General features: G+C 43.6%; 1 protein-coding gene across 2 annotated transcripts in view; it reads right to left on the bottom strand.

Moving 5' to 3' along the window:
- Positions 1-1,199: 1,199 nt before the first annotated feature.
- MAML3 (mastermind like transcriptional coactivator 3) overlaps positions 1,200-18,760 on the bottom strand; it is a 435,963-nt gene continuing 418,402 nt past the window's right edge. Inside the window, exons 3-5 of one of the 2 annotated variants that reach the window (XM_031010178.3) lie at positions 15,025-15,273; positions 10,364-10,445; positions 1,200-4,757 (exon numbers count right to left, since the gene is read on the bottom strand). In XM_031010178.3, coding sequence (XP_030866038.3) covers positions 3,757-4,757; positions 10,364-10,445; positions 15,025-15,273 — 1,332 coding nt within the window. In that variant the 3' untranslated portion in view covers positions 1,200-3,756. Of the gene's footprint in view, positions 4,758-10,363; positions 10,449-15,024; positions 15,274-18,760 lie in introns of both variants that reach the window. The other variant, XM_031010177.3, reaches the window with a different exon arrangement.

Raw genomic sequence — 18,760 nt, forward strand, 5'->3', positions numbered from 1 at the left:
AAAGAATGGCTACTCCATAGAGCAGCCCCGAGGGCTGCTGGTTGTCCATTTTTATGGTTATCTCTTGATGATATGCTAAACAAGGGGTGCATTATTCATGCCTCCCCTTTTTAGACCATATAGGGTAACTTCCTGACCTTGCCATGGCATTTGTAAACTGTCATGGCACTGGTGGGAGTGTGGCAGTGAGGACGACCAGAGGTCACCCTTGTTGCTATTTTGGTTTTGGTGGGCTTAGGCTGGCTCCTTTACTGCAAACTGTTTTATCAGCAAGGTCTTTATGCCGTGTATTTTGTGCTGAACTCCTATCTCATCCTGTGACTTAGAATGCCTTAACCGTCTGGGAATGCAGCCCAGTAGGTTTCAGTCTCATTTTACCCAGCTCCTATTTAACATGGAGTTGCTCTGGTTCACACGCCTCTGACAAAACTCCTGGGCTCAAGTGATCCGCTTGCCTTGCCCTCCCAAAGTGCTGGGTGGGATTACAGGTGTGAGCTACAGTGCCTGGTCTGGGGGGCACCTTTAAACCAAGTCCCAGCCTTTGCCTGATCTTGCAGTAGAGCTCTGGAGCAAAATTATATCTGAGTTTGTTCAGACAAGTTAACTGGGCTTTTATACTCCTGCACCAGTGAGTCACTGGCTAAAGTCAATCCAGAGGGGTATAAACTTCTAAGCACTTTCAATTCTGTGGGTGCAGGTGAAGCCAGGCCATGGTTTGAGATGCAAAGAAGTGGCCTGGTAGGAGTGGGGTGGTGGAGGCTGTTTACTGACAGTGCTCACTACAGTGGAACAAGAACCTTTATTACTTCCCCTCAATATATTCCGATTTTTCTTTTTTTGACAAAAATATTTATTTTTCCAGTGGAGCCTCCCTACCTCCAGATGAACTAGTTGGAAATGGAATTGTTATGGTACTGAATCTACAAATGGATTGCACTATGTTCCATGCAAAGTTGACTTTCCTCCCTTCCCTTTGCCACATCCTTCAGAGTGCGGCAGTAAATTCAGAAAGTATCAGTTGTGCAGTTGAATGCAAAGGCTGGGAATGATTGATCTCTCCCATTAAATAAATGTTTAAAGAATGATATCAAAATTTTGAGAAAAGAACCGCAGTTAATCAATTAAAACCCAGGAATAATATGTCTGCTTAATTAAGATTGGAGATCCAGTGAGGATCTTAAAATAAACTATACTTTGGATTGATTCAGATAATCTTTTATTTTTGTTTTTGTTTTCTTTAAAAGTGGTATGTCAACATCACTTCATTTCTACATTTCAGCGTTCTGTACATTTCTTAAAAGGAAATAAGCAATGCTCAATGTACAAAGTAAAAACAGAAAACTAGAAAAATCTGAATAAAATGGAGCAAGTTGCCAGAGGTCATACAGTACAAATTAGTAATTAGATGTCATCTGAAGTGCAATACCACTGCTGTGATGATGAGTTAAGGAATGAAATAAAAATACTCTATTTTAAACAAACAGTATATATATATTTATATGTATATTTTTTACAGATAGTAGACCCAGTGATATCTGCAGTATTGTAAAAACTTATGTACAAATAACTTTTTTTAGACATTACATATACATCAGCACCGTAGTAAAAACAAAACCAAAACAAAACCACCGTATTAAAATCTACCTATTATTAGTTGGTCCCAGTACTGAGCATTTGGAGGAAGCTTTTAAAAGATAATGGAGCCCCCACCCCATCCCACTTCCATTAGCCACCTCCAGTTTCTCATCATTGCTTATATATTTATTTCCTGTACCTTTCAGGAAAAGGTAATTATGTTTTCTGTGTCTTCTCATTTGTTTACTTCTTTTTGGTTTCATCTCTTTGATCCACTCAGTTTCCCCAGTGGCATCACTCCCCATTTGGGGAGTTCAGGGTCACCCTGCTGCCACCTCTTCGGAGAGGGCGCCCAGCCCCTGCCTGGGCTTCTCACCCACCAGGCACCTCTGGCCTTACATCCTGCCCCTTCCTGAGCAGCTCTACAACCCCGGGTACACGGAGAGCAAGTCAAAGGCAATGTTTGCCTGCCGCCTCCTCTCCAAACCCCTCTGCCCCCAGCTTTCCATGGCAACTCGCCTTCTCAGGACTGAGTGTGGCCAGTCCAACCCCACAGGCTCCGACTCTTCCGTAGTGAGCTGCCTGGGAGTGCACAGAAGGCAGCCAGCATCTAGGACACGAAGGGAGGAGGGGACAGGAAAAAAGCACACGCCACTCTCACTTAGGACGACACTGAAGCCACAAGGCCTCCAAAAGGGGGACTGGGAGGGGAGGCAAGGAGCCTTGTTGATTCCTTCTAACAGATTTCGCTTAGGACAGATGTGCGTCAATGACAGAGAACAACTGTACAGGACTTTGGAAGAGGACTACTTTGCCCATATGAAATAAACTACATCTTCTCCTTTCTATCCAAATTTGTAAGGTGGAGCAATTGCTTTTTTAGCTCCTCCACCTCTCTGGGATTTTATATTTGTCTTTCTGATGAGTAGGGATGATGGGAAAGGTGGATTTTAGAGCATCGCTCCCAGGATTTCGCCCAAAGGGAGCCTGAACCAGTGACCTCCAGGCCACTCCTTCCTGGGGATATCAGAAATATCGGATGTGGCTCACAAAAAACCGACTCCCAAATATCACAGCAGCCCTCTTGGTTCCAGGCAGATATTCATTCAACTCTACACGTTAGAGAAAGAAGACTCCAGTGTCGCCTTTGCATTTCAGGCATTGTCTAAGTTCTTCCTGCATTTATGTGGACTCTGCCCAAGGCTCCCTAAAGACATAAGCTTCACTTCTTGGATAGTCTGTAAGGAGAAGCAAGGGGAGGCTGGTGTGGAGGCAAGGAGGAATAAAGGCAGGGCTGGAGACAAAGGCTCCAGGCTGGCAGACACACAGGGTCCAGTAGGGGTTTCCCTGCCCTGCGGCTGCCAGAAGTAGATGTGACCCACCTGGATGTATGGGTTTTGTATTGGGCGCCAGAAGGCTCCAGCCCCACCTGGAAGGACTGCCACCAGGGGCACCAGCAGAGGGAAGCCGTCCCAGGACTGCCGGATGGACCCTGCTCCAAACTCAGCTCTCCTTGTGACAGCAGAGCCTTTGCGATTCCTGAGGGTCATCATGGGGCAAGAGACAGACAGTCCTGTAGGATCTGTTGTTGTCTCCTTTTGACAATCTCACTGTTCTTCGTGCCTGCCCTCCAAATTCAGTAGCATGTCTCAAAGCCTTACATCTCTCGGCACCCAGAGTTCAGTGCATTTCCAACCTGTGCACCTGGCCTGTGCAACCACCCAGCCTCTTCTGGGGGACTCTCCCTGGCTGAGGCTCTGTCTCTTTTGTATCTCCAAAGCTGCTGTCTCCCGACCTGGGGCAGGAGGGGCTGAGGATACCTCTCTTGGGTAATAGTCCCTCTTGGCTGAAGCAGCTCCTGCTGGGCCAGGCGATCACAGGGCGTGCTGGGCAGAGGGGCTCTGGCCGGCTTCATCTTCCCACCTGCTCCTCCGGGTGTCTCCCTCTCTCGCAGCCGGGATCTGCATGGCGTCTCATCTCGATTGCTGTGTGAAAATCAGGTGAAATGAGGCCTGGTGGGGCTGTGGATTGGCACCTGGATCTTCCATTGTCAGCCAGCTGCAGTTTTGCTCAGTTTACGTGGGTCAAAAAAACAAAAAACAAGGATGGGTCAACATCCTGTTTCTTTTTCACTTTTTAAGCTTTAACCACTCGAGTTGTGGATCTTGGGGCCTCTCTTGATTAGGGGTTACCAAACAATTCATCAAGCTCCTGCATCCACTCGTCCCCTGGCCCGCCTTTGATGATGGAGTCCACAAGGTCTGCACCGTCCGGGAGGCCAGGGAAGGAACCCCCAGCTCCGTCGCCACTGTAATTGTATGACACGTCCTGAGGGGCATTCCGCTCATAGGCTTGGCTCTGGCTGCTTGGAGCAAAGCTGCCACTGGGTATCTGCTGCTGTGCTGGGGGCTGGCTGAACGCTGGCATGCCCGGGACTCCCTGGCTCAGGCCAGACATGACCATTGGCCTCGCCTGGCTGGTGCCTTGCTGCCCCGGGAGCGATGGCATCATCTGCCGACCCATGGCAGCTGGGTTGAGGGTCCTCACTGTGCCCGTGTTAGCATCCACGACTGACTGGCTCAGTCCCTGTGGGAAGTGCTGCTTGGTCAGTCTCGGCTGCCCAGCTTGAAGAGGGTAGCTGGCGCCATTGTTGAATGGTCCCAATTCTCCACTAGTCCTCCCAGGCATGCCCTGCAAGCTCCTCTGTTGCCAGCTTTGTGCTCCTTGCTGGACTGTTCCCATAAGGCTCTGCAGCCTTGGAGGGGCTTGGGGCCTAGGCAAGGCCTGGCCTACTGGCCCTTTCATCTGTGGATGTTGCTGGGTAATGGCTGAGTTCACCAGCATGCTCTGACCAAAGCCACTCACCATTCCAACCCCCTGCCCAGAGGCAGGTTGCCTTGGTCCCTGGGCTTGGTTATGTGTGATGCTCATGCCACTTTGGTTTGGATGCTGCAACATTTGGGTCATGCCTGTGCTCATATTGTACATTCCTGGTTGGCTGGTAGGCGTGGTGCTATAAGGGGCCAGTCCCATCTCCGACTGCGCAGCTGCGGTGGCCATCGTCCCAGGGTTCTGGGAGGGTCCTATTCCCATCATGCCTGCGTTCTGTGCCATCAGCCGTGACGTTCGCATGCTCTGGAGGGCTGCTTGGCTTCTTACGGCTGCTATATCCTGGGGAGAACCTGCAGTGAAAAAGAGGACACATACCACTCACTCTTCTCCATAAGCAATATACTGCAACAAGATGTTGGAATTTTCTTTGGGAATGACAAAATTCCTTTATATGAAAGGATCTACTCTGATAATAAATCTGTAATAAAAATGATTATTTTTCTGATTATAACATATGCTGATTGTGAAAATTTTGAAAGTATTAAAAAACACAGAGACAAAAATTAAAGTCACCTGAAATCCCACTATCCAGAGATGATCATTCCTATTCTTTTATTTGTATATAAATAGACACCCACAAAAATTGGGGTCGTACTGTGCATGTGTTTTTGTAGCTGACTTTTCCACTAAACAGATCCTGATGTAATTCTTGTTTATACTTCAGAAGCAAATTATTTTGTACTCTTATAGGTATGACATCATCCTCAACCAATAAGATACTATTTTCTTTGGAGGTGAGAGAGAATTCACCTCTGGGGCTAAATTAGAAAGAAATGGCTGATCACTTTGTATTTTCTATTTGTGAAGTGGAACATGGTTCAGTAGAGAATACTATCAATAAAGACCATTAGACTAATTTCCCTTAAGACTTGAGTAGGATTTGAGAGGTTAAAGGCCACTGCTTCTGCTAAGCAGCTATTTTGACAGATAGGACGTTTTTTGGATCCACTCTGTAGATTTCAACATGCTCCAGATTCTCTGAATCATAACATGTCATTGCAAACTGGCCAGCTTCCTGAGCTAGAAAAAGAAATCATCCTGCTACGTGCGACTTGGCCATAAACTTTAGGCATTTCTACAGCAAAGTCCATTCCTTCAAATTGGCAACGACTATTTCTCTCAGCAAATTGCTAACACAATTTTAATAACGCTGTTTAAAAGGTGGCCAGAGTGTCCATACCAAGTCATTCAACCTTAATTAGGCATTTGAGTGAGTCCTTCTTTACATGTTACCAGGAAATTTCCAAACAGCCAAGAGAATGGAAATGTCGCCAGTAGAACACCAATGTTGCAAAGGTCTAGGAGGTGCACAAAAATGGATTTTTCTATGTCCCTGCTAATGATTGAGTCTATGAGAAGAAGAAAAATAGTTTTTTTCCTGGACATTTAAAGAAGGTGCAGCATGGGAGCCAGTCAATATTCTAAACAAATTTGATCCCACCTGGAACTGTGATGAGAAACCAGATGAGAATAGTCTAACCTTGTTAAACCTGGCACCCTGGTAGATAACTGAAGCATGTTTTTGTCTTCCTGATGTGGCTATTGACTTCTGGGCTGCAAATATGTCTCCATATTTTCTTCCTTTCTTTAAGAAAGAAAATTACTGGGATTTTGATTATGTCTCAAGTTTTTGTGGCTTGAGATCAATATCATACTGCATTGAAAAATGAAACGATTTCTATCAGGAAACCTGAAAGATCTGGGGGAAATCCCTAGAAATGTTTTCATATTTTTTTTAAGCTTCATTATATCTAAGTGATTTTTTGAAAAATCAAAAGTTCCTAGTAAAACACTGGAAGGTAGTATATACTGCAACTTGTAATATTGTCATGAAGTTTTGTGACCTTAATGACTAAATTTTTATCGGCTGCATGGCCAATAAGATCAACTGTAGTGAAATGGGTTATTGAGTTGTTTATAAAAAAAGTTTAAGGGAAAAATATTGCTGAGTCAGAGATTGATTGGATAGACCCAAATTATATAAACAGTCTGATGGGCTGCTAGAAATAGATGAAAGGACATCTATAATTTGGCCATTTTGGGGTATATTTATAATGGATATAGTAAAGGACTGGATACTGTCTGGAATAATTTTGTGAATGAGAAATAGGTTCCTTTCTTTAGAGGGCAGAAACGTTACAATGCTTTTTAATAGGCAGTGATACATTAATCCCAGCCAACCTTTATTTTTTATTTAGTGTAAATGACTGCACTATCTTGATGTAATTCTTATTTTTAAAAGGCATTTGAAAATCAGCAATCGCCACATTCTTTTTCACCTAAGAGAAATAAAAAGATTTTTATTAATCTAGTTTTATGCCTTCCGTGATTTTAAATATACAAAGGAAAAAAATTCAGATGTGTCCAAGGAATTAACTTGTCTTTACGTGATTACTACATGTGTTAAACAACAGATTATGTTTTCTTTTTCTTTTTTTGGTCTAAACCAGATATTATTGTGAGACACCGTAATCTAATTTTCTTGTCTGCTGGTTAACATCACAATGTCCAAGAAAATCTTGTATATTCAAATAGAGATGATAGTATCCAACTTTTTCCTAAAAAAGTCTATGTTCTATTTTCACTCACAAGAAGCCTGTATTTGTGAAAAAAATAAGTATTTCCCCATAGTCATGTAACATTGCCCAGAGATCCAGAACCTAATGAGGGAAAGACAGTCATTAAGACCTTTGAAATGTATAATGGTGAGAGTATGGGATAGATTCTCATGCAAGTTACACCTAACAAAACTTCTCTCCAAGAATGATATTTCTTATTTTTCAGTTTGCTATTTTCCCAGATGCATAACATCCTGCTATCTAGGGTGTCTGTAAACACATGAAAATACTGAAGATAGTAAAACAAATGATATATCTCAAACCAATCAGTTCAAGGACCCTAAAATGTCACACTGGCTTTACTGATAGTATTCTCTGCTGAACTGTGTTCCACGTCACGAACAGAAAATACAAAGTGATCAGCCATTTCTTTCTAATTTAGCCCCAAAGGTGAATTCTCTCTCACCTCCAAAGAAAATAGTATCTTATTGGTTGAAGATGATATCATATCTATATGAGTGCGAAATAATTTGCTTCTGAAGTATAAACAAGAATTACATCAGGATCTGTTAAGCGGAAAAGTCAGCTACAAAAACCCATGTACAGTACAATCCCAATTTTTGTGGGTGTCTATTTATATAGAAACAAAAGAATAGGATTGATCATCTCTGGATGGTGGGATTTCAGGTGACTTTAATTTTTGTCTCTGGTTTTTTTTGTTTCTTTTTTCTGAGACACAGTTTTGCTCTTGTTGCCCAGGCTGGAGTGCAAAGGCATGATCTTGGCTCACCACAACCTCTGCCTCCTGAGTTCAAGCAATTCTCCTGCCCCAGCCTCCGGAGTAGCTGGGATTACAGGCATGCGCCACTACGCCTGGCTAATTTTTTGTATTTTTAGTAGAGACGGGGTTTCTCCATGTTGGTCAGGCTGGTCTCGAACTCCTGACCTCAGGTGAACTGCCCGCCTCGGCCTCCCAAAGTGCTGGGATTACAGGAGTGAGCTACTGTACCTGCCTGGAATAGAAGTTTTTAACTGGACCCAAAACATTCAGAATAGCTCATATGTGTCTATGTTCTGTAACACAGGGGAATTATTAAATAATTCCCCTTTTCCCCCACAAATAATACATGAGTTATGAACCTGGAAAACTCAAGAGACATTATGCTGGGTTTATCAGCTTTTATGTTTTTAATTAGTTCATAATATAATGCAGCAGCTCTCAAGCGTGGTTCCCTAGCTAGCAAAATCAGTGACTCCTGGGAACTTGTAAAAAATGCAGATTCTCAAGCCCCGCTTCAGATTTACTGAATCAGCAACACTGTGTATGTTTTAACAAGCTCTGTTGGTGCTTTCAGTGCAGGCTAAAGTTTGAGAACTACAGATACAAAGGAGGGCTCTGTACCTGCAACAACAACTATGTAATGATGACTAGTCCCCACTCTTCCGAAGCTACCCATGGCAAAATTAGAAACATAATTCTTCAGAAACCACTGGCACTGATTTAGTGCACAGAACACCTGTGGATAACTCAATTCCTTTTGTCCTTCCCTGTGTCAAGGCCAAAGGATCTAATGTGATATAAGCATCCCAGAGGTGGAAGGGAGTGGTAGCTACTCAAGACCCAGTATTTTTACAAGTGATCTTCAATGTGATCTGTCAGTAAATATCAATGGCTTTCAGACTGTAAACTACAGCTCACAGTTCATGATCTAGGATATATACATGTGGGTTTAAAACAGAAAGAAAAGTTTCTGATACGCTCTGCTAATTTCTGTTGTATTTCATTTTAAAAATGTTGGTTGTGACCCACTAAGTTGTTTCCAATAACCTTGTGTGTTGCAATCTGAAAAGTTAAAAATGCTACCTTAGATCAGAAAATTTTCACCCAGTCTATCGATAAAGTTCAGGGATATATATATAAAATTATATATATATAATTATATATATATATAATATAAAATTATATATATATAATTATATATATATATAATATATATAATATATAATATATATAATTATATATATAATTTATATATATAAAATTATATATATATAATTTTATATATATATAAAATTATATATATATAATATATATATAAAAGTTTGTATATATTTACATATTATATGTTTCTCTGCAAGAGACTTCATAGCTTTTTGCAGACTCTTAAAGGAATAGGAAACTTTTGAGAAGCTAGGACACATTGATCTAGATCCCACAAAATGGGCAGAGGATGGGATTAGGATTTCTGCTGCTAGGTGACCCCTGTAGCCCCCTGAAAACTCCTGTGGATAAGATTAGGAAGGCTCCTCAGGCTATTTTCTTCACCCCATATAAGACCCTCAAGGGTCTTTTTTTTTTTTTTGAGACAGAGTCTCGCTCTGTTGCCCAGGGTGGAGTACAGTGGTGTGATCTCAGCTCACTGCAACCTCCACCTCCCGGGTTCAAGCGATTCTTGTGCCTCAACCTCCTAAGTAACTGAGATTACAGGTATGCACCACCACTCCTGGCTAATTTTTTGCATTTTTAGTAGAGACAGGGTTTTGCTATGTTGGCCAGGCTGGTCTTGAACTCCTGGCCTCAAGTGATCCGTCCACCTCAGCCTCCCAAAGTGCTAGGATTATAGGCGTGAGCCACCGCACCCGGCCAAGGGCTCTCTCTATTAGAGATGGAAGGGTTTGATATTTGAACGGGCCTTCCACATTTATAAAGGAGTGCCAACACTGACATACAGTGCGCCCACTGCTACTAGGTCATGATTTAGGATTCCCGCAAATGGCTACAGGATCAGTTCAATCAGCCTCAAGGCCCTATTTGTCTTCTACATTCAAAAGAGACTAGTGGTTGTTGCAAGCCAGATTCTTCCACTTCAGCTTTTGAGGTAAGGGCTTTGGTCAGGTGACCTGCTGGGATAAGCAAAAAAGATGTGGCACAAGATTTTTGCCCCTGTAGTCACTAAGATGACGATCTAAACATAAACAAAATTGATATGGAGCCAACAGGCACCAGTATATCTTTACTGGTTGTTAAACTATTACAATACTATGTACCTTTGGTAAAGAACAGCTGTTCTAGTCCCAACTCCGACAGCTACCCTGACCCTTCCCTGTGCCTTCTAGAACCTCTCTGTGACTCAGTGACCAAAAGGTTAATGCCTGGCACAACAGGAGGCCTCTAGGAATCCATTCTGATTGGTTAGTACTCTCAACCTACCAGTAGTTACATATTTTAAGTATTTCCTGGACACAAATACAGCCAGTAAGGCAATGCCTCTGGCTACACATTCACTTACGCTTCACCACTGGAAGGTATAAAATGAGAGAGGTTGCACTGGCCTCACCTTGAAACTGATTGACCTGCTGCACTGGGTATGGATTCCGCTGTGGCTGGAGGTGCTGCCGGGGTAGATGTGATTGCTGCAACTGCTAGAACAACAGAACACAAGAGGGGTGGAGAGGTAAGATAGGGAGCAAGCACACAATTCAATATCCCAGCAGTTCCGAGGAAGGTAGTGTTTTCCCCAAAACTAAACTTTGTGTTGAAGAATCATATGCATACAGGCAAGTGCACAAAGTCTAAGGATAGAGTCAGGTAGGTTTTCACAAAACGAACACACTCAGGGCCACCAGCCCCCACATCAAGAAACAGAATGCTGCCAGGAGCCCCTTGTGCCCCTTCCAGTCATCACTCTCCCTTGACCCATGGGCATCACTGTCCTAACTTTTAACAACATAGATCAGTTATGTCTGCTTTTGTACTTTACAGAAAAGGATTCACATGATGCTGCTTTTGTGTCTGGCTTCTTGCATTCACCACTGTATTTGTGAGATTCATCCACGTGGATGTGAATTCTTGTTGCTTGTTCATTCTCACTGTTGGATAGTATTCCATCATATGAATATACCATAATTTATTTACCCATTCTACTAGTGATGTCACCTTTGGTGTTTCTAGTTTTTGTGTTTCAAATGTGACTGCTATGAACATTCCTGTACATGCCTTTGGTGAACATCTGTATGTATTTCTGATGTGTGGACTTGCTGGCTCATGAAGAATGCGTGCTGAGGGAAGGGGTTTTGACGTGGACTGCCCAACATCAGCCTGCATGCTTTCCTTAGCGCTGTGGGGACTGAGTTGAAAGGGACAAGCAACTGCTTTTTAATGACCTAAGTGGATGCTTTGGGCATAGGAAGATGACATCCTCAGGAGTTATACAAAAAAGGCTAATCTTATTCCCATGAAGCCACACTGCCTGTAAAATACATCTCTACATGTAAACTATTCAGCATTTACTGCTTTGAGGAAACCATGTGGGATTCCACATATACCAGCAAACCAGGAGGCCTGCATATTAGTCTTTCTTCTTCCACTCACGGGGATGCTGCACTGCTAGTGTTGCTACCAATATACTGGGAAGGCTATTATCATTATCATGCTGTATGTGCAAAGGGAAAGAAAATAAGAGTGATGTAGAAAGAGCAGAGAAAGAGGTTTCAGTTCTAGGTCTGCCGTCAAGTAGCTTGCGTGACCTTGGGGATGTTGTTTAACCTGCTCCCTGCAGCTGCTGAATATTCATTAAGTACCTTTCATCTGCAAGGGCTATAAAGAATATACAACAAGGTCCCTGTTCTTTAGAGTGTTCATTATAAAAATAACACACACTGACCACCTCTTAACGCCTGTGTTTATTTCAATTTTTTCTCTTGTGTTTGTTCCTGGGCTGCTCTATAACTTTCTTTTCTTTTTCTCTTTCTCTACAAGGCCAGCCAATATTCTGGCAACCAAAGAAAAAAACAGCCTCTGACTCGTTGACCCCATCCCATGGTGCCTACCATAATGTTCTACAGAAAACTGTTGAAATTAATTGATTGTGTAGACCATTAAAGTGTAGACAAGAAACCACACAAATCTTTTAGGCAGCAATAGAAGGGCATTACTGAGAGTAAGCTGAGCATTTAACAGCTTCTCCTCAGTCAAACTTCCCATATAAGAATTTAACTGTCCCACTTACGACTAGGAATGAGCCCCTGGCAGCCTGTTGGGGACTGAGGGTGTATCCTGGAGTCAGGAATCAGGAGTCCTCAGTTCCATCCTGGCTCTGTCTCTCTCTCTAGCTCTGTGATCTCATATAAATCACAAAAGCTCAGCTTCCCCACATAACCTCAGTTCCTCATTTGTAAAATGATGGGACTTCATGATCTAGAATGTTTCTAAGTTCTGTCTAACCTTTGTGAATGGATGAGAGGTTATGTGCTTTGCACTTCTGGAGAATACGGCATTAAATGTGAATTCACGCCTACTTTCAACCTGCTCTGCTCTGATTGCCAAGTCTACTGAGAATCATTTTAAAGTTTCCCAAAATATGTAAGATCCCAAATCCTTCTGTTTTCCCTCACATGTCCTTTCAGGAAACCCAAAATCTGTTTCCAAAATCCAAAGTGTGAGGACACTTTCAATGCTGCAGCAACCAAGATTGGTGTTGATCTGGCAGTATTCACTCTCAAAACGAAAAACTGAGAGCTGGCTGGGTGCCGTGGCTCACATCTGTAACCCCGGCACTTTGGGAGGCCGAGGCAGGCAGATTGCTTGAGCCCAGGAGTTCGAGACCAGCCTGGCCAACATGGTGAAACCCCATCTCTACTAAAATACAAAAATTAGCCAGGCGTGATGGTGTTTGCCTGTGGTCCCAGCTATTCTGGAGGCTGAGGTGGGAAGATTGCTTGAGCTCGTCAGGCAGAGGTTGTAGTGAGCCGAGATCACACCACTGCACTCCAGCCTGGGTGACAAAGTGAGACCCTGTCTCAAAACAAAACAAAAAAAAAAGTTGAGCACTTACTCCTTGTAGACCTGCACTTGGACAACCTGCACTAAATCTGCAGCCTCCTCAGGTACAGGCAAGACGCTCCACTGACCTGGCTGGGCCATGTGGCTGCAGCTCTCACATGACATTCGCTGACACCAGGGCCACGTGACAGGCCCCCACATACATGTGTGCAGCACATACAGCTTCCAAAACATTTTATACACATGATCTTATGTGATCCTTAAAGCAGCTACATGAGGTGGGCTGGGAAATTATTAAAACCTAATCTGGCAGATGAAGAGGGAAGTTAGTGGTTTTTCCAAAATCACATCACATGCAAAAGAATGGACAAATCCTGGCCCTGAGGAAAGTGATCCTCCCCTCATCCCTCATCATCTTTTGGTATACACAGTTGCTACGGAATGATCCGCAGGTCACGGCTTCCCATTTCCCTTGTCTTTCCCAAGAAGCCCCAGCTCTCTCCATGCTCTGGATTCTGAGGGGTCTCCCCTGACCTCTCACCTCCTTGTCTGGGGGCATCATCTTGACGTGTCTCTTCTCACACTCTTCCCACACCCTGTGCTCCCCAGGGTTGGGCTGGCCTCACCGTGTGGGAACACCCTTGGGCTGCACAGCTGAGCTCTGCCTGCTTGCCCTGGGCCTTCTTTGTGTCTTTGGTCACAGCACACATATCAAAAGCCATCACTCAAAACATCAGGCACACCTGAGATTTCCTGGGATTGGCTGAGGAGAGGATTTACAGAGCCCAGCTGCCCTCAGCAGCTCCATTTGTCACTGCCTGAGACAGATTAGCATGGCTCCTTGTCGCACACCTTATGTAGGTGAGAGGGATAGAGGTTTGTTTGTACAATAGCTGCCAGGCGGCTGACTGACCTTGGTAAAAAGGGAGATAATTACACGGCTGTTCAGGAACAAAAGCAAAAAAAAAAAAAAAAAAAAAAGGGAACATAAGTGAACTGTGCTCAGCAGTACAATTTTTCTCTTTGGGGGATGCCTGGTGTTACTTTGAACTGCTATTCTTGGTTAATAGGGACCTCCATGGGCCCGTGTCCTACACAGGATACACGGTGGTGGATGCTTAGTAAATTTGCAAAATTCTGGCAGGGCATGGTGGCTCACATCTGTAATCCTAGCACTTTGGGAGGCTGAGATGGGAGGATCGCTTGAGGCCAGAAGTTCGAGACCAGCCTGGTCAACATAGTGCGACCCCGTCTCTATTTCTTTAAGAAAAAATTCATAAAATTCTGACCCTATCAGGAATATTCTAGAAGGATAACTGTGAGGCAGACTTATGTTGGGCCTTCAGCTTTATATGACAACCTCACACCTCCTATAAGAAAGAGCCTGCTGTGCAAGATTCTCTGTGCAGACCCCTACAGAAGCCGCCTGGGGATCTCTTGTGGACAGCCTCAGGCCTTTCCCTAGGATAATGCTAAGTCAGGTATGGGCATCTCTAAAAACAAAACAAATTGAAACCTACAGTAGCAGTCTGCAGGGAAGGCTTTCTCACAAAGCTGAGGAATTATAGGGCGAGGGTGGACAAAGATGCCTAAGGTAAAGCTGTATTTGTGTTAGGCTTTCCTTTAACTCACAGATTTCCTGAGCTGTTTTAAAAGCTGTGGGGAGTTTTCTTAAGTTTGCACCCTGTGTGTGACCCAGAGTTCAGGTTTCCAGGTAGTTCTGCAGGCCTTATTATTCTGCTATTGTTCCCGATCCATTGTTCATTACCCATTCTATAGAATTCTTCTCAATTCCTCCTCCTGTCAATTTCCTCTAAGAAACAGAGTTCTCTGAATTATTATTTTTTTCTTCAAGCTAGAAATATTATGGCTTATGGAGCATGTGAGACAGTCCCCACCATGTGCTGATTACACAGACCCCTGTACCAGAAATCAGAAGGAAAGGAGTCAGACTTGAATCAAAGAAATGTCTCTGGCACACAGGCCTTCAAATTGATGGCTGGAGCCTGTCTTTCAAGAACAAATTAATTCATTATAGGAAAAACCCTAACTAATTGAAAGGTCTAAATTCTTCAGGTTCTCTTGTGATCCTGGGAAATGCTAGACCGTGAGCATCTTGACGGACGATGTGAACTGCCACTTCCTCACAGGCAGCAGGCAGGTGCTGAATAAGTGCTTGCTGAATGAATGAATGAATCATGCCAAGGGGCATGTTACCTGTTCCGCCAAAATCTGCTGCTGCTGCTGCTGCTGCTGCCTTTGCTCCCGCAGGAACTGTTGCTTCTGCTGCTCTATCAACTGGGCCCGCTGATCAATGAGCATCTGCTTCATGATGGCTGCTTGGGGCTGGCTGCCCAGGAAGCCGGGGCCTGCGGGACTGGCTCCTGAAACCATGCCACCTGAGCCTGGGGGCACGGAGGACTGCATGGGGCCTGTGGTTCGGGGAAGTCCAACTGGATGCTGCTCCTGGGAAGACAAGAGAGAGAGAGATGCAGGGATTCCCCATAGAGACTCACTGCTGTTTGAAGGGAAGCCCCTGGAAAAAGGGAACGGGGGAGAAGTCCCAGCTTATGGACTGGAGGGTTTTTGAGTGGCACGCATTGCATTTCCATAAAAGTAGCTTCAAACCCGACCTTACCTGAGTAGAATGAGAGAGGCCACAAGGGACGGTAAGAGAGCATGGCTCTGGGAAGTCCAAGGCCAAGTCCAGTCTGTTTCGGATGGGACTGACTATTGCATATAGACTGGATTTTCAACTAACATCCTGTGTTCCTCCAAGGAAAGGGAATAAGCCCTTAGGCTGAGCTCACCTAAAGTCTGGAACACGAGACACATGCTGACCTCACCTGTTAATCCTTATTTCTTACTGTCTACTTGGCCAAAATGGACGTCTTCTTTGCAAGTAGGAGGGACATTTACAGAAAACTGCAGGAATTTGTTAATCAACAGATCTGATATTTGATGGAATTCTAACGAGTTGCAACATTTGAGAGCTTAGATATATGTCAGAAAGAAAAATCCTCCTGGCCAGAGTTGTTGATGGTGAGAACTGGGAATGTTTTACACTGACCAAAGCTATGTAATCTCCTAATATTTTTAAAAATAGAATTGAGTCGGCCGGGCGCGGTATCTCACGCCTGTAATCCCAGTACTTTGGGAGGCCCAGTACTTTGGGTGGATCACGAGGTCAGTTCGAGACCAGCTTGGCCAAGATGGTGAAACCCTGTCTCTACTAAAAAAAAAAAAAAAAAAAAAATTAGCCAGACATGGTGGTGGGCACCTGTAATCCCAGCTACTCAGGAAGCTAAGGCAGAGAATTGCTTGAACCCGGGAGGCGGAGGTTGCAGTGAGCCGAGGTCACGCCACTGCTTTCCAGCCTGGGCGACAGAGTGAGACTCTTTCTCAAAAAAAAAAAAAAAAAAAAAAAAAGAATTGAGTCTTCTATGTCTGGGATAATTTAAACATGGGGTGTTGGATTGGGTCTCTTGATTCTATAATTATATGTCAGCTAGTCGAATGATGGCAACTTTTAAGGACTGGTCCTTAGGGAAGAGGAGGTCAAGTGGTAAAGACCTAATTCCACACAGCCCAGGTGACTACATGGAGGATGTGCTCAAAGGCAAAGTTTATGCTCTGAGCTGGACAGTGTAGATTATTAGGGGAAAACAGTGAATGGGAAGAAAAGGTGTGTGGCCCAGATTCAATTTCTAGACACTTCCTTTCCTCTTTTTTCTACCAAGACTACCTAGCAGTGGCAAGTATGGTCTGAACATTCTGCAGAAATTCCTTCTACCTCATTAAAGTTTCAAGTAATTAATGTGAACATGGAGGAGTTGACACAGATTAAATGGGCACACATATAAGGACATTCACAGTCATTTTGTGAAGCACTATTATGAGACCTAAATAGCAAGAAGCAAATGTGAATAACTCTGTCATTTAAAAATTTTTAAATCCAAATTGGATTTTAATATTTTTCTTCTTTTTACTTTATTGCCTTTCCAATGCAGATACCGTTAAACATATTGGCAGTTTTTTCTCAAAGCAAATAGGTGAAGTTTCTCTCTGTCTCTCCTAGAGAGACCGTCCTGGATTTGATTCCCTATGGCTTGGGCTTGTGTTCCTCCCTTCCTTCTGTGGTGTGCTGTAGAACCATGCAGGCTTCCCTCTCTACTATGACTGACTTCAACTGCATCTTCAGTTGCTCTTCTTCCCTCCAAACAAAACAAACTAGCAAAGCAAACAAAAGCCAAACCAAACCAAAACGCTACTCCTCTTACCCTAGAAACAATCATCCAAGAAGCTCTGGTTTGTTCGTGCAGTAGCTTAGGTCACACAATCAATGAATGGAAGACACAGAACTAGCAGAACTGAACGCTATTTTTTTTTTTGTAACAGCTTGTCTTTACTTTTTTAAAAAATTTAACTTAAAATTAAAAAAAAATTTTCCATAAGTTATCGGGGTACAGGTGGTATTTGGTTACATGAGTAAGCAGAACGCTGATTTTGATTCTCAATTCAGTGTTCCTACTAGCTCAGGCTTCTCCCAGGCAGTGTCTTCATGGTGTTAAGTGTGCACCTAAGAACAGCCTGTAGACCTATATAGTGTGTCTCTCATAAGTGTACTGCGTTCTATTTTTTATGTGTAAATGCTGTAGCTGAAATTAATAAAATGTTTTGCCTTTGTGTATTTTCTCTATAAATACACAAAGACAGCTAGGAAATATTTTTGATGTTAATAAAAAGATCTTATACTAAAAAATGCCAGGAACCTTTGTGCTACCAAAAAGTTTACTTCAGGACTAACCCTTGCAGGGGCCTATATATTTCAGGGTCTTCCCTTTTCCCCCAAATATTTGCTACCTGTTTTCCAAGCCCTTCCTTCCAGTGAAATAAAGCTGTTTCTTGGCACCTTTAGGGACAAATGGCTGATTGGCTTTACACTTTAACAAATGAATTCACACTGACATATAAACAGCCAATCAGCAAAAATGCAGATATGTAGTTTGTTTTTTCTGTCTCAGTATATTTGATACTTTCCAGTTTTGATAAGGAGGAGAGAGTTGGAAAGAAAATGAGGCCCAAGGGAAGATAAAGTTTTCTTCAGCTTGATTTTTTGAGAGGGTTGGTCTGGGATGGCCCTGTTTATCTTTGTGCACTTCGAGATATGCTTGTCCTGTGTGACCAGCCCGCACAGCTGGGGAAGTGGTAAGGAGTGAAGAAGTGTTGCTTTCCCAGCCTCCTCTCCACTGGGAAAAGAAAGAGAGAGGCAAATGGGGTGACGACGATACATCAAACCACTTTTTACCCGTGTCTTCCTGGGCCAAGAAGAAATACTTCAAAAGCACAGTGTGAAAAAAAAAAACCCCTCCCAAAGGGATAGGATTATGTATTTCCCCAAATAATTCCCTCCCAGAGGTTTTGCCTTCAGGCTTCTCACTGAAGACCTACAGGCAGGAAGGGCTGTATGTATTATTTTATTATTATTTTTTAGAGACAGGGTTTCACTCCGTTGCCCAGGCTGGGGTGCAGTGGTATGATCATAGCTCACTGCAACCTCCAACTCCTGGGCTCAACCAATCTTCCTGCCTCAGCCTCCTGGGTAGGTGGGGGACTACAGGTGTACGCCACCATGCCCTGCTAATTTTTAAATTCTTTGTATAGATGGGTTGTTGCCCATCTGTGTTGCCCAAGCTGGTCTTGAACTCCTGGCCTCAAACAATCCTCCTGCCTTGGCCTCCCAAAATGTTGGGATTACAAGCATGAGCCACTGCTCCCAGCCACTATGTGCATTCTTAAAGGACTGCCTTCCATATGAAACATCTTTAGTTCCCAACAAAGCTCTGCAGCATTCAACAGTGGATGAGAGACACCTACAGCCCCCGACTCTGAGGTGTATTCCAAAGTGTGAAAATGTACTCAGTGACTTGACTTACACATTAAGCTGGCCGAG

Source organism: Gorilla gorilla, chromosome 3 (genome assembly GCF_029281585.2).
Source record: "Gorilla gorilla gorilla isolate KB3781 chromosome 3, NHGRI_mGorGor1-v2.1_pri, whole genome shotgun sequence".
In the NCBI taxonomy this organism is placed as follows: domain Eukaryota; kingdom Metazoa; phylum Chordata; class Mammalia; order Primates; family Hominidae; genus Gorilla; species Gorilla gorilla.